The following is a 17,270-nucleotide window of genomic DNA, read 5'->3' on the forward strand; positions in this document are numbered from 1 at the left end:
TTCTGAGTGCATTTCTATCACTCTTCTGCCCAAGTAGTAATAACTTATTGCCAGTGCTTTACATTATATTTTTCATCCTCTTGTGCAAACCGTGTTTCTTCCTTAAAATGAAAGAGTTGTGGGACCTAAGTTAATCCTTACTCCTTAAAAAGAACGTTTTACATTTTACAATAATGCTGAAGTTTGTGCTATTAACACAAAAAAATATATTTCAGAATTAGCAATGCTTATATTCTTGTTAAAATAAGAAACACTTCCATTTCTTTTACAGGACATTGAATGATTGTGTGCAATGCAAACATTAACTAAAATAAAGTGTAAAAAGCATTCTTCCAACTCTTCTGTAAAAAAACCAAAGTATACAAAAATAATGGCAAAATCCTTATTCTTGCATCCTCCTAAAAATTCTTGACATGTGTAAGCAAAAACATGGAAGAATATATTTCCAAAGGGAAGAGAATACATGTTCAGATATTATCTGGGATAAAAATGCATTGAAATTCCTCTGTGATAAAAAGACTCTTTTTTTTCTCCTCAGGGTGACCTCTACCTTCAGAATATGATGGTTTTATTATGATTAATAAATTTCATTTCCACAGAGGAAAGGAACAGTGTCAGCTTAAACTTAAAGCAAGTGGGTTTCTTTTTAAATGCTAATTTTTAAACACGCCCTTGCATGACACCAAATTTAGAAGCTCAGAAGGTTAGCAGAATAGATTCTGATTTCCATGCTGCAAATAGTAAGAAGGATTTAAACTATATTGTCACACTGAACATCAGTAAGCTAGTTCAGTCACATAGTCATTGGTTCATTTATTCACTAGTATGCCAGCGTGCTTATTTCTCATTAAAATTAGTGGCATTTAAATGCTTTGTGATAATTTACACTGGAAATAATCACTCTAGGTAAACAATTTACTAAAATTTAGGACATGCAAATGGCAAAGTATTTTGAATAAATTAATAGTCAATGCAATTATCTGTGTGTTTTACGGAATGTTAAATCTATGTATCAAACCCAATAATGTGCACTCACAAATTCTTGTCTAAGATGACCTCTAACGAGCAATTTTGATGCACCACTAATTAGAACAAGGTAGATTTCACTATTCTCCAACATAGCTGGTAAAAATATTCAAGACAAGAGGGAAAAATATGCTAACATTTTATTAACATACTGGCACTGGTTCTTAAGTAGCTGGACTAACATCTTACTGGGAAGCAACAGAGACAAAAATCAGTGGAACCATGATAACATCTGCAAATGTAGCTGGAAACCATTTCCCAAATGCTCAGTGTATGGTATGTTCTTTACTCATTGGAGGTCTCAATTTCTTCAATCGTTTTCAGTACAGGGTTTAAAACTGCTAAAATGCTACGTGAAAGGACAATTTGTTGTCCACCACATCAATTAAAAAAAAAAAAGAGAATTAAAAATGGTAATTGGTGATGAGATTTATTTTAGTAGGGCCTTTGAAATTGAATCTCTCTGTTTAAATCATCAGTAGTAGGGATTGGTGAAATCTCTAAAACTAAGGAAACTATGTGCCTCTCTAATTGCAATTACCATGTTAAGGTTTTAAGTTCTTTGTTATTATGGCTGTATTTCCATTTGAATATAGGATACTGGAGGTCTGATACTGGAGACATTTGGAAGTTCCTTAATAATATACACACTGTAGAGTTTAAAGGAAAAATTCACAGTATAGATTGTTAACCAAAATACTAAATTTTCCTCACATGATTTGAGAACTATTTGAGATTTTTTTAATATTGTTTAGGGTTTTTTCTATTTTTCTATTTTTTTATTTTATTATTTTTATCTTTTTTATCTTTTTATTTTTCCTCTCTATTTGAGAACTGGGGAGCATTTTGAACATTATTTTTGTTTCTAGGAATTCGATGCACATATCTTTCTGATCATTATAATTTCCCCTTGTTTTAAAAATTCTAAACCTTGCTAGAAGAACTGTAAAACTTGAAGTTAATAATCAGATACTACCTCAGCTAAATGTAACTCTGATCTAATCCCCCATTACTTGCCATATTACAAGCAAAATGTACATATGGCCAGGAAGTTCTTACTTCTAACTTTTGCACAGTATTATTCATTCTTTACTAGCTTGGATTATAATCAGAGTCAAGTAACAGAAATGCTGCTTCTTCAGACCTATACGTGTTGAATTTTCAACCAGAATAACCTTAAATTACTGCAGTTCTTGTGCTGACAATTATTACTAAATTTCATCCAAAAAAGTGCCTGTAGGAGTGAGACTCGGCTAAGTGGGAGGAGGCAGAGAACAGTGAGGAATGTTGGGTATTCCTGCTCTTAGTGCCCAGGAAACTGGCACTGTGGCAGTGCCACCTCGTTCTGGTGGCAGGAGGAAAGGGCAGTCCACGTCTCTGTCAGATCTTTATGCAGAATTGCAATAAAAATTTAGATAAAAATGCAAAGGTTTTAGTAAAGAAGTGGAAGGAATACAGGGGTTACCTAGACTTAACCAGAGAAATGATTCCAGTAGCTAACATCCCACTCCTTCTCTTGATCATATAACCATGCTGATGCCAAGACAGGTGACATGAGCAGCAGAGCACCAGCCACACACCACATGGCTGAGCAGTATTTTAACCTCGTGGGCCAACACTGCAGCACTGGTTGTAGTCCTTGAACTGAAAGTCCTTTGCTGCACTCAGGTGGTACCTGCTTATGGTACTTAAAGCATGTACAACCAGTCAATTTATTTCATTTTGGATAGTAACACCAAATAACTGTAGGCATTTCAGTCACCTGGATGAGCAATGACTCTCCCTACATACCAGAAAAGGTATGTAGGAAAGATGTCTATCCTAAGATTTATTTTAAGACCAAGGGAAATTATTGAAATCTGCTGAAAACCGTTTCTAGTAATTTTCTTTGATTGTAAAAGCCAAGAATGCTAACACGCTCTAAGCACATAGATGCAGAATATCAAACTCTAAGATAATTCTGCAAGGAAGTACCATACAATATTTTGTTGCATATCATTTTCCTCTTCCATGGCTGATAATGCCTTAAAGATTTGTGATGTGGAGCAGAGAAAGAATTGGGAAGATGCAGTAGAAACACAGAGGGCAATGAAACAGCAACTTCAAGGGTGTGCTGCAGTGCTGATGTCCTTGGAAGCTGTGAAGGATTTCCTCTTACTATTATTAACTAGTATTGTTACTAGTATTAACAGTCCTGGGTTTTCACAGAGATGAGGAAATTTGACCACAGTCTACTATACGAAGAGGGCAATAATAAAATATTGCCATGAAGGGATCTTCCTAAATAGGTCATTGATGAAACAGTATAAGCAATCTTTACTTTTTCCTGCAGGTTGGAGCAAGGAGAAGCTTTAGAAACTTACTCAGAATTTTCTATGCTCAAAGAAGAATTTCAAATTCTTGCCTGCTTACTTATGTCACATCTGAATTGGGCCATTTTACTTGGTGGGCATCTAGTTAAAAATCTCACATCATTCTATGCTGCCAACACCACCTTTCTGTACAATCTCTATCCAAGAAAGTTAAACTTTACATAAACTTCATTAAAGAAACACTGGGGAAATGGAGGCTGCCAGCAGGTGACAGCTGGAACAGGCTGTATTACAAAGAAAATCAACTATTTCTTTGATGTGTAAAGCTTTTTCCTACTACTATTGCTGTTATATTTTGCAGCAATATACCTTGAATTCTTTCTTTACCTAGTTCAGTAATAAACATACTGGATACTTCGTTTATTAAATTTTAAAGCAGTCTTTTGTGCTTGTGTGTAAGGTCTTGCAGTATGCAATTTATTTATTTTTTTTCCAGTTTTGTAAATGGAATATGATAATGTTGATATATTCCAACCGAATCCTTGTTTATTTAATGTACTTGTAGATAACCACACATACATGCACAGACACAAACCACCTTTCATCTGTACTATTTTCAGTCTACCAAAGCAAAAAAATTCTGGTTCCTTCATTAAGAAAAACAACACCAGTTGAGAAGATGCACACATGCTCAGACACACTTGTTGAGGGCAAAGACAGGTTATTCACTACTTCTGTTATCAAAGGAGCTTCACATTGCAAATCCTCCATTTACAAACCACAGAACCTCAGCGTTACTTAATCTTGTCATGTTGTCACATTTGACCAGCCATGCGAACTGACCTAGAACTGTAAGCACTGGGAAGGCTGTCAAAGAGATCATGACAAAGATGCCAAAAAGGGCTGCCAGTGTTTTCACTGGGTAAGGAAATGGAATTAATCACATTTCATGAAAGAAGATCAGAGGATAATCAAAGTGTTTACTGATTTTTATCAACTGATCCAATACCTGAACATCTTTACCACACAGCTACCAACAGCAGTAAAAGCTGTAACAAATGGAATTCCATATAAGCAACTATTTACAGCAGCAGTAAATGCAAGTTTAAACTGCCAACATAAATGGACACTTGAATTTATAGTAGCAGTTCAATATGGTGCATTAGTACAACGTTTCCAAGTCTTCCCAGATCAAAAACTTCAGTAACTGCTGTTTTTCACAGGGAAAAGCAGCACAGCCTTAAATAAATACTAAGCACAAAGACCTTACAGATGCTCCTTCAGCTTCATCTCTTATTTTATGTGATTAGTGGAAAAGCATAACATAATAATAAAGGCATTTCATAGAAAATGGTTATTTTCCCAGTCTTCCTGAAATGAAGTCAAATGACAGGCAGCAATACTAAAAAGGGAAGAACCTCTCACAACTGAACATATGTCTTCACACAGTAATCCAAAAGGTTGAAGCAAATATCCCTGAAACTGCTTTCTTCCAAAGCAGTTTGGATTAGATGTACTTCTCAGAAATTCCTTTCAAAAAGTATAATCTGTTCAATATCTCCTACTCGACACACAAGTCAATGAGACACATGCAAGCATGCATGGCAACATTTTGACCAGCTGTAGTTATTTATAACCATAGCAGAGTTATGCCACAACAAGGGACCTCCACCATTCTGGGCACTTTGTCAAATATTAATTTGCTTTTAAATAAGTATCTCCATATTTGTTATTGTTTAATGAATTTAGTTTGTGGTAGCGTTCATGTTGACAGGTCAATGATAGCATAAAGGAAAACTGCAATGATTTGAGCAATCATGTTTTAAAAAAATTGCCAGTATCCTGTTCAAACTACTTCAATAGTACAAACTCCAATGTTTGCTTCCTTAAGCTGCCTGCTTTTATGAAACCTTTTTCCTAGAGTTATAAAATTAAACATTTCAGAATGTTTAATCTGTTTTGGAAACTGCATCTTTCTCCAAACGAAGATCAATAACTTTAAGACTATCAACTTCCAAAGCTTTATAGTGCATTTCTTTGACATACAAACACAATCCCACCTCCTGGGGATGATTCTGCTCAAATATGCAAACAAATACAATCACAACTGGAGAGATGTTACATCCACTTCCACCATGCTTCATTCCAAGCTCAGGTTTGTTCATACACTTCCCTCTCTCTCTCTGTTGTTTCAAAATCATAAACTGCATATATACTTGGGAGAAAAATAATGCTGAGCATGCATCCACACTGGATTTTGTTTGTTTGTAGATGGAAGTTGGAAATCAGTTAAAAATCAGAGGAAGGAAGGAAATGAAGGAGAGGGAGGAGAGGGAGGAGAGGGAGGAGAGGGAGGAGAGGGAGGAGAGGGAGGAGAGGGAGGAGAGGGAGGAGAGGGAGGAGAGGGAGGAGAGGGAGGAGTGATATAAATACACAATAAAGGTCCTGTCCCAGATTTACACAAAAAAACATAGAATATAATATGCAGGTACATCCTAGAAGGCACTTAGAAAATACACTAGGTTATATATTTCTTTTCTTTAAAAACTATGAATTCCAATCTTATAAAACCTAAAAGTAGAAAAACACATATTGAGCACTGATTTTAAAAATTCACCAAAAATGCTAAAGGTTCAAAGTTAACAATGTTCTGTAACCAACATGTAAATAAACCACAGGTTTATTCTGGGTCTCGTCATGATTTATTAACAGCCTGATAAGGCAAGATGCCCATTGCCCCCATCAGCCAGGAACCTCAGAATTAATTATCCCATAATGTAACTAGTGTCAGAGATTTGCTAGAGGAAGGTCTTCAGAGATCCTTGTTAAAATTCCATCATCAAACTGACAGGAGGTTTTTGATAGTTTTCCTACCTCTGCTCTAGTTCAGGTCTGTTTGCAAACTCTAATCATGCCTGCCAGAGAAGATCTATCCCAGAAGCACAGAACTTCTCTTCTGAAGAGTAATTATTTTTAGCCTCAGAATGCACTGGATGCAATCAAGAGTGAAATATTTTTAAATTTCCCATGGAAGGATCCCTCTGTCAGATAATTAATTACATTTTCTTTATATAATGTGCATGCAAGAACAGATACATGCACATAAATAGCAATGTCTAGATGGACACACAATTTGTTCATGAACACATTTATTCATTTATTTAAGATTACTTTATTCCCAAGTCGGAAAAGATGTCATGTGGCTGAGGGCTAAGTATCCTCAGGCAGGAATGATAAAGTATTAGGAAGAGAAGTGTGAATATTACCAGCAGAATCACCCAAGACCTCAAATTTCCATTTGATGATAAAGTTCCAGCCAAAAGTTTACTTGTTATAATAGTATTAGAAAGCTACACACACATTCTTTACAAGGAAACAATACAAACATACATATACTCACATTTCAAATATTGAGCATATTATCAGAATCTTCACTTTACATCAGTTTTACAAACACAGCTGAATTACTGTAACTGAGTTTAGAAGCACTAAAAAAAGCACTGTGAAATGGTACTGTAGGTGCTTTTCATGCATCTGAGAAACCCCAGGAAGGTTAGCTTCAGTTCTAGAACTCTGCAGATCTCTGGATATGCTCCATGTATTAAAACATAAAACATCAGACAATCAATTAATCAAAATCCAACTTACAGATTTGAAAGACAAAATGCAGCTTTGGTAACTTGCACCACAGGAATATGGGTCAGAAAATTAGTTTTCTAATAAAGCCAAAACTCCTTTAAATTCTATGGCTAAAATTTAGGTATACAAGAAACAGAAGGTACAGGCTTTTATTAGCTTTTTCCATCAGATCATATTAGAAAAAAAGGCACCTACAGTCACCTATAATGGAAATGTTTATCATATGGCCACAAACATACCTAGAAGAACTACATTATGGTTGAATCAATTCAACAGAGATAATCAACTGGCAAACTGAAAAGTTATAATAAATACAGAGATCCATTTCCTATGGAAAATGGTATTCCATTTTTTTACTGGAATTCCAAACTAGTGATATACAGACTACATATAATATAGTCTTGGACACTTCAATTGTATCTAAATTGAGGGGGGAAAAATTATCTACAGAGAAATAATTTTTCCTTAGAAGGAAAAGGGGAAATTGTTTTCAGGACAAGAAAAAAAAAGGATCACATGTCTACCTCAAGAGTTCCCAGTGTAAAAATTGCTAAAATAATTATTCTTACTTAGCAAGGCCTAGATTTGTAAGTTAATACCCTCCCCACTACAGCTCACTCTCTAATCCAAAACTGAGCAGGAAGCACACGGGAAAAATGAAAGCCAAAATCCCAGTCTAGTGATACCAAGGAAGTGTCAAATGTTGACTATTCTTAACAATTTATAGCTTTGAAAAGTCTATGTTAAATCAGGCTTTACTACAGAAGAACTTTTCAGATTACCACCAAAAATGCTGTGGTTAGCATACAGGTTATTACAATGTTAGCATACTTGGCTTGAGCTATAATCTTCTTTGTCTTAATGTTCTTTAATTGTTTCTTTGTGGGTCACTGGCACATACAGAAAACTCTTCACCTCTCATTTATTTCTGCTAAAGTAAAATTCTATAAATAGACACTTCTTAGTATCACCATTTTGTGTCACACTCTATAGACCCTTTCATCCTTCAGTACAAGCAACTTCTATGAACTCGGCAGATGTTTTGCAAAGCAATATTGGCAGAATATGTCCCGGCACTGTTACTATTTATTTTGGCTTTTGATTTCTTTAGTGACATTAATACCATCCTTACCTGAATTAAGACTAAGACTGTTCAAAAACTCTATTGCTTCAAAGTGAGTAAAATCCCTTGACATATTCAATATAATTACCATTACCTTTAAAAAACATCATTCATTCTTCTGTACCCATGGCTTACAACACGATAGTATATCAGCAAAGCAGCTAGGATTTTTTACTTACTAGAGAGAGATCCTCTGAAGACAAAGACCCTCTCTCCCACTATCTCATCCATAGGACAGACTTTGTGAGTGCTTTAGGGTCTGCAGTAGCCATGTGGGCAATATTTGCCCCCAAAGAGTCGAAAAGAAAATAGTTACATCTATAGCACTTACAATGTCCTAGATACATCTAAGCCTTTATTCTTTTCATTAGTTCTGTTCTTTTTGGCTTTTTGAAAGTCACAGTCTTGATTGTACAGCACAGTAAGTTTTTATTAGGAGGTTTAACATATCCTTACTTACTAGGCCATAGGAGATTTAAACCGGAAATAAAACACCAAAGGCAGCAAAATCGCCTAATGTCTTTGATATGGCAGAACCTATAGGCTGAAGCTATAAATTAGTTAAACTGCTCCAAAGATTTATCCTATGGACTTTCCTATGCTTTCTCTTATGCTTAAATGCAGCTTGTGAAAAAGGATATTGAGACCTGGATGGATGCATCAAGAAGTATCAATGATTGTTACCTGCAGAGGTGTTACAAGAAATTTCATCTGCTGCAACGAAGACGAATTGATTTCTGCAAGAGAAGATAAAATTCACAATACTGCTTGCTGACTGGGAAATGTGCTAGCTGCCAATTGACTTGATGTTTACAGATGGGGTAGGGTAAGGGTGCTTAATTTTAATGAATGTAGCAAGAAAAAGTGTTGACGTATTTCAGTGCTATAGAGCTTATAAGGATCATGAGGTAGACATGCTGGGATCTTTTAAATGAAATAATGGTGACATTTGGATATGGACTATGTACAAACTCCTGCATTGGAAGCTTCATGTTTAGTGTTACAGATATGTCAATATATTTATGAAGTCTAATAAAAATGAAACAGTATTTATATTGATATAGATATTAAAAGGGCATGACTACAAAATATATAAAAAGTGTGTTTTTTAAAAAAAATTGCAACTAACTTCGTGCATTTGAAAGTAATATACTGAAAGTAAAATACTTTGCTTTTATATGTCTAATATGATTGCAATCAGAAAATGAATGTTCTGCTATTTATTAAAAAAAAATGACTTAGTATATTCTCATATACTGTCATCCAAATACATACAAAAGTTTTTTGCAGAATCTTAGGAGAATAAACTAGAGATATGAGAAATTTAATATAAACCTTCTCTTGCAAAATTCTTTTTAAACCAGGTAACATAAAGAGAGAAATGCTAAATACACTAATATTTCAAAATGCAGAAAACTTCATTACAGCACAAATCCTGATTTGTCCTTTCCAAACTCACAGCAAACAGGATTTGGGTTAGTGGAAACCATGTTTAAGGATTAACGTAAAACGATTCCTTTATATGCACATTCACAGCTTCCTTGAGTTATTTTGTGCTCGGCAGGATTAATAAAGAACCTGGGCAAAATTTTAACACTTGAGTGCTGTTTTACTCCAAATTCAATGTAGCTCCTCCAGCCTGCACTGCTTGGCATGCTGAAAAACTTGAAGTTTTATTTTTGAGCAGCTTTAATGCAAAAGCCTACCCAATGGGAGCCAGAAGGAACTAGTTCTAGATTGTACCAAGGACTACCTGGAAAACTTAGTTCTGCAAAATGCTGAAAGCATTAAGTACTCTGCAAATACTATTGGAAACTATTCCATTCAGGAGCAAGTATCTCCCAGGGCAACAGAACCTTGAAGAGTTAAGCCCTAAGAGAACAAAATCTGTTTCTGTTTCCTCCAATATATTGAAGAGATTTGAAATTCTTGTTTAGAAATCTGTAAACCTTGTTACTTGAAAGTTCACATTTGGGAAAAACAAAACAAAACGAAAACCAAAGCAAGGAATCTGTCACCCATAACACAAGGAATCTACAACCCATACTCTAGGGACAGGATTGATTAATATCAAAAACTGTATCTGATCATTGCCTCTGCACAATCTCAGAGATACTAGCACCTGCCTCTTAGTATGAATGAATTTATTGATCAAAATGTATATTCTTTCATTTTAAATTGGATGTAGAGGTTGGTAATTTTGCTCTTTATTTTGTCATCTGCAGCAGTTTCACAAGCTAAGGAGATCTGCCTTGCATGTAATGCTGGAGATGAAACTAAAAAATGAAGGGGGATACATTTAACATTATAAATACAGAGTTACTCTGTATTTCACAGGTAGCATAATTTGTCACCGTGTTTACTGCTATCAGCTCTTTTATTATCTCCACTTGTGATAATTATATAGAAACAGTTAGAGGTTTGCCCTAAAAGGGTTTCAGCCAGTTGCAATGGCTGAAAACATACCAGCTACTGTTTTACAGAAAATCCATTTCTGTGAAGTTGCTAAACTGCCTTCTCACCTAAATGAAAAGATCACTTTTCCATAAAAACCCCCTCCGAAGTGGCTACTTGCACAACTCCTTTTCTTTATCTGTTTTCAGAACATTTGTTGTGGAACACTGAGCCACAGATACTCTGTCTTCAGATGCCAAAGTACAGAATTATCTGGAAGAATAATGTGCTGGTTTAGTTACTTACAGAAAGAGCCCAGAACAGTAACTGCTATTTGTTGTTTGGAACGACAGATGTTATTGAAACTGTTCTGAAATCTCACTTTTTATTACCAACTTTTTACTTACTAGTAGGAAATAAATTTTAAACAATTTAACCAAAAGTGACACCTACTTAGGGAATATCTGGCATAAACATTCCTGGTTATACTGCTTCAATTTACATGGGAAGATACTATTTTATCTGTATTTTGCTTTTTGAACTCCATATATCAATTTTAAAAGAAAGAAGTTACCTATTGTTTAGCATAGCAACTGTGAGAATCAAAAGACTAGGTGCTAGAGTTCAATAAGACAATTCAACCTTTTATAACTAATTAGGTGTTATTTGTAACAGTAACAAGAAATTGTTTAGTACGTGAGTGGCTTTAAAGTTTCTATAGTGGCAAGTTTTTATTGAAATTCTATACTATTGTTTACATAGACCTAGAGGGAGAACTGATAATCAGAGGTGCAATTCTAGATATATATCACACCTGATGTGGAAAGCATTCTTTCTTAGTGTGGACAACCCCATCATTTGCAAACTGAGTCCTTCTAAGTTAGGCTGACACTGTGGTGCATCATGTTCTACCTGCCTGAAGGTGCAGGAGATGCAGACCTGGAAGAGGGCAGGGAACCCAGCTGGGTCCAGTGCAAATGGGGGGTTGCTCCCTTTAAAGATCATTTTTATGCACTTACTGCATTGAGTGTACAAAGCTAAAAAAAAACCTCCACAAACAAAGTATGGTGAAAAATCATGATGCATTTTAGATTGTTTTAAAGTTCCTCATACCTGCTGCACTTTTTTTTTTTTTTTTAATTCAAAAAGGTGCAAGCTATGTAAGTGGGCCTAACTTAATTATGCAAGAAACCCCCCTCAATTATTAAGATACAGAATTGCTTCCCTAATTTAATTTGTGTATTAACAGTGAATGTATAGAACAACATTTTTACTGCTCACTGTTTTATACTTCATGTGTAAAAGAATGCACATTTTAAATCCACAGAACTGTTGTTTGTTTTTCTTTGAATAAAATTTCAAAAGTTGTTACTGGTTGTAAGGGAGATAAACAGAAAAACAAATTGAAATAACATGACAGATACACCTGAATGTACAGTTGAATGTATTCAGCTTGCCAGATATTCACACCCTGGGCTAAGTGCAATCCTTTGAGTGCTGCAGTGGCACCCTTTGGCAGCCTGAGCTCTCTGATAGAAATCCAGGCAGTGCAGGTCATGAAAATGTACTTTTGGGACTCAAAATGGCTGTGTTCCACCTGAGCAGCTATTTCCCAAGGGCAAATGCTCCTGCGTACCATTACTTCTCTCAAGTCTATATATCAATTTCCTATTTCTTCTAGTAAATTGAAAACTACCACAGTTGTTGGTTTTTTATCAGAACAAGAATAAAGATATTTTTTAAATTGGAAAAAATAACATTTAAGGATTTGATGTATTTCCTGAATTAAGACAGAAACAGAAGGGAAGGACAACAAGATTAATATGAAGTGATTTAGATGCTCTTTCTTACTTTGAGATAGTTATTGAACCTGCATTACACCGATTTTCAAAAGTTCAAATATGTTCTAATTTCCTCTGCTCCATTCCCCACAGACCCTTTGGCAGAGTCCTAACAAATACGTTCCTTCAAGGCCCCATATCTGACATAAACCTGCCCATCAGTTTGAGCACCTGCTATTTCTGCCCAGCATGATTTTCTATATGTATCTTGCACTCAAGCACTTTTTATTACGCAAGTCCTTTTATTACAAGACCCTTGATTAGCATCATTGGGATTTATGCCCTCAGAAATGACTTTCACTCATTATTAAACTAATAAATAGTATTTAGACAGGGACAGGACTTGCATTATAAAACCAAATATTGTTTGAAAGCTTTTGTGATGGTATGAGCTGGTCAGGAAAAGCCCAGCTGCCAGAATCACAACTGTACTTTGCAGCATCAAACTTCAAAAAGCATAACAAAATATTTTCAGGTTCAGCTTTATCACTTGACTAAAAGTTTCCTGTTCTAAATTGAAGCTGGCCACTGAATTGTAAGGCTTATATAATAAATTCTTAAAATATTTAAGCAAGCAAAGAAGAGGAATTTAATTGAAGCTTTACTAAGGTACAATTTAGTGAAAAATATTACCAATTACAAATAACTACAGTAAATGTTATTTTCTCACAAGAAACAGGCCTTCTGGAGTGTCCATTTTTATTTATTCGTTTTGTTTTGAAATACCACAGTCTATTTTTTTTTTTGCATGTTTATACACAACAAGTTAATTAAGAGGCCTGAGATATTACATACACATATTTTGTCAGTACATTCTCTTGCCAAAATATTATATCTACATGTGTGTCAGGACTCTTTTACAGTCTTGTTTCCCACAAGTGACCGTAACTGTGCTGAAGCAGTACAGAAAGAAATTCCACATAGTAGTTTTAAAGCACAGTGATCTAATACAGAAGCTACATGGATATAACACTGAATTTAAGTTTAGGGAAGGCTATGTATGTGAACCCATGTCACCAATTTGTAACGATTATGGAGTGTTTTCAGCTTTTACTTCTACATAAATCTTTTCTGTAAAAGCATGTTTAGTCTTGACTCCCTTTTTGAATTGTTTTTAATCTACATATTCTGTGAGTTAGTTTCAAGTTTGAGGCATCTCATATTCCAGTGAGGTTGGCTGGCTTTTAGTGTACATATATTTTGCTTGCTCCATCAGAAAAAATTAAGTTAGAGTATTAACAGCATTTCTGTTTAATGGACTTTTATGACTTCACTTCAAACTTCTCCAAAATTCTCTTAATGTTTCCCACCCACATAAACACTAACACCAAATGAGCTCAGCTACTGGAATGTCAAATAGATACCAGAACAGAGAGAGAAGTTCTGGTTTATACCATCTGTGATACTTTACTGAACTTTGGGATCCTTCACATGTGGAAAGTTCGGAGTTTCTCCCCAAGTTGGGAATCAAAGTTTTCTTAAATACTGAAAATCTGATAATTCAGTTACACATCAATATATGCAACTTTTATCACATTTTCTACATCTACATAGTCTTTATTTTAAAGATCAGTGGCAGCTTAAAGTGCAGCTCAGAAAGAGTAGACTTATAAGAGAGACTGGGTGTACAGTACAGACCTAACTGCTGATCCTGCCTGGCCCATATGGGATTTGGCTACTTTACTTGGAAAACTCAGGACCTAGAAGTAGAAGACAAGAAAAGATTCAGAGAATGGGTCATGGATGTTCTTTTTTTTTTTAAGACATGAGGAATCTAACCATCCTGAAGCACAATTCCAACCTAGAGTGACAGTCTGTCCTCAGACTGAGTGCTCCCCCTAGATGTTTCTATATAAACACCCCACTCTGGGAAAGGACATCTTTTCCTGCACTACATATTCCTAAAAAAGCAACAACCTACTACTAGTTAGTGGCTCCACTGTTCTTCAGATACACAAGTACTTCACAAACACAAGGTGTGTTTGGGAAGTTTATACACTTAGGTCATGTTTGTAGGGCACATGGGACAAATATGTAAGTGTTCTCTGTGTCCTATCTTCTCCCTAAAAAACTAGGTGACCCTTGAATTTTTCAACACTATACATTTTACATAGCAGATGATTAAGCACACGATTTTTACACACACATAATTTCACCCAGCACTCCCAGAAGCTTTTAGTCCCTCTTCCTGACAAGCCAGAGCTTCCATAAAATAGAAGCCATAACAGAGACCAAGTGGGATTTTAAGAATCCAGAACTTCCCTAAAAATAATCACACTAACTCTAGGAAATTTGAAATGCAAAAGAAAGTATAATCCACTAACACACAGTGATTATATTTAATACACTCGAATTTTTGGATTTTGCTTACTAACTTGACAAAACCAGACAGAAAGAATTCTGCTAAAGACAAAGGCTCTCCTCAAAACTACAGCAACTGCTGAAAGCAGTGCAGACCCCCAGGACATAAGACATCAGGATGAATGCAACCACAACACTGAATGGAAATTACAGTGGGAAGTTTTAAACTGTATCTAATCAGTTGACTTCTTTCTGGTAAGACCATCATGGGATTTACAAATACAGTCAGTAGTCAGACTTCATTGGTCAGAACGTCAGCTGGTAACGTTGATGCAGCTTAACTGAAAGCATTGACTTCACTGGAGCTACTCCAAATTGCATTCTCCAAGGATCTGGTGCTAACTATATAGGGTAGCAGTGGTTTTTCCCAGAAATGTTATATGTGGTACACCTATACATTTCTCCATTATGTTATAAAATACTTTGTTTTTCCTTCCTTTCCTTCTAGAGTCCTAACAAGAGCAACGAAGCCTTGACGTTTAATGTTGAGGGCTTTTTCACTATGAATTCTAACATAGCTGGCAGCTGGCTGCCTGAAAACTTTCTGTAATATTCAAGAATGGTCAAAGTTTCAGAGTTTCCCTCCAAAATAATTTTATGAAGTCCTCCCCAACTCCAACCTTCTGTTATCCTAAGTTTAAATATCAAGGCTACAGAATAATTAAAAATTAAAATGAGTATAATAGGTATAATTTAATGATTTTGCTGTTATTGTGCTTTAGATTCCCATTACTGTAGGATCAAACTACATTGCCATACTAATAGCATTTGAATCACAACACAGATAACTAAAAAACTTCACAACCATACCTATAAGATACCTTAAGTTAAGTAAGAATAAAACTGTATCTAGAAAGTAATTCATGTGGTATCGAGCTCCAACAACACTAACAGTGACTTGTTTGACCTGATGTACATTAGGAAAATATCTTTTACTTTTAGACTGATTTCTTCCACCACAGTCTCCTTCTTTCTGCAGAACTGCTTGTTCAGTCTAACTCCTATTAATGGTGCCGAGACAAAGAAGAAGACAAAGACTCTGCTTTCACTTAGCTCTTCTGTTTTCATTGCCAAAAGGTAATGCACCTTCCACCTCCACCTCTCCTGAGAATTTTATTAATGCTCCTCTCTGACATTTTGAGGCAGGTCTTGGAAGCATATGGAGTAAAACCTCACATTAAAAGAAATTCATGTAGCTACTTCTGTAAATATTACCTCACAGAAAACACTAAGGCTCATCTTGATTGCTCAAGCAAAGGCAGTTTGTCCATCTGCCTGGACTCAGCTGCCACTCTGGAAGGTGCAGAGTCACCTCTGCCTGCACAGGTGTCTCCCATGCCCCAGAGTGTCTTGGGTGGCACTAGATCCCTGCTAGGTTAGTCACTGCTGCATTGCTTTTTATTTGTGTCCTCTCTGTGCTCAGTACAGGACATTTCAGTGGGATTAAGCCAATGACAAGGTGCCTCTGCCATAATTTAGACTGCCAAACACAGCAGGAGACAGAAACACTAAGAAATCCCCCTCATTAAATGTCATCCTGTCACCAGTCACACAACTTCTTGAACAGTAATAATTCAGCTTAATACTAAAAAAGCACTTTTGCAAATGTGAAAAGCACACCTTCAAGAAAAAGAAAAAAAAAAAAAAGAAAAAATAATCCCTAACTCTTCTGGACACTACTGGAAATGTGCACTCCCCAAGACTGGTGACATGTCTGTATCATTCCATTCACTCAGAGAAAAAACCTCCAAAGAATAACACAAAAGGCAGAAAGACAAAAAATGGTCAATGGAAGGTGCTTTCTTGTAGTTTCTGTTCTTATTCTAGGCTTTCCCCAGGAGATGGACAGACATCATTTTTAGCCCTTCTTTTGACCTAACTATTGACCTAAACCTGAATTTGAAATGAATGAATTGAATGAATATTGAAATGCTAGAAGAGACAGACTCCTCTTAGCATCACCAAACACTAATGCTGTGAAGCAGACTGGGGAAGGGAGAAGGTGCCCACAGAGCATGCACTGCAGCTGGAATTCTTCCATGGCAATCCCTTGTCTATGAACTCCCCCTCTCTCTCCTCCCATTGCCCCTCAAAGACTGTATAAAGATAGTATCTAGCTAATTGGTGCTATATTGCAATTATGCAAAAAAATATGTTTATTATTAATAGGTTGCTAAACAATGTCTCACATCCCAATCACTGCTAAAATCTGTAGCCCTTTCACCCACATTTTGAATCAACACATTTATATTCTGATCTATTTATTTTTTAAAGCTGAGTTATACAAATAGGCTTAATTCTAATCCCTGTTACCTGCTGCATTAGTTGATTTTTTCTGTGTATGAGGGATTACATAATAATTTATACATAGTATAAATGTTTGTGTTATCAATAATATACACAGCAAAATATACATATTTATCTGCAAGAGGAACATAAGCCTTTTAAGTGGATTTTCACATTTTCAAGTGAAACACCTAAAACTGACAGGTGAAATTCTGAACACCACATAACTCAACAGCAGAGTTTGTACTTATAACAGTGGTATAACTGCTCTAAGGTTATTTGCCTGTT

The 17,270-nt window shown here is 35.6% G+C and overlaps 1 protein-coding gene across 41 annotated transcripts in view; it reads right to left on the reverse strand.

Moving 5' to 3' along the window:
• Positions 1-17,270, reverse strand: part of RBFOX1 (RNA binding fox-1 homolog 1) — a 1,074,031-nt gene that overhangs the window by 4,961 nt on the left and 1,051,800 nt on the right. For 5 of the 41 annotated variants that reach the window (XM_051631813.1, XM_051631810.1, XM_051631804.1 and 2 more), the window contains one exon: positions 8,785-8,837. The exons of the other annotated variants lie outside the window; for them this stretch is intronic. In XM_051631813.1, coding sequence (XP_051487773.1) covers positions 8,785-8,837 — 53 coding nt within the window. The remainder of the gene's footprint in view (positions 1-8,784; positions 8,838-17,270) is intronic. 41 annotated transcript variants of the gene reach the window in all.

This window comes from Apus apus, chromosome 14 (assembly GCF_020740795.1).
Source record: "Apus apus isolate bApuApu2 chromosome 14, bApuApu2.pri.cur, whole genome shotgun sequence".
Lineage (NCBI taxonomy): Eukaryota > Metazoa > Chordata > Aves > Apodiformes > Apodidae > Apus > Apus apus.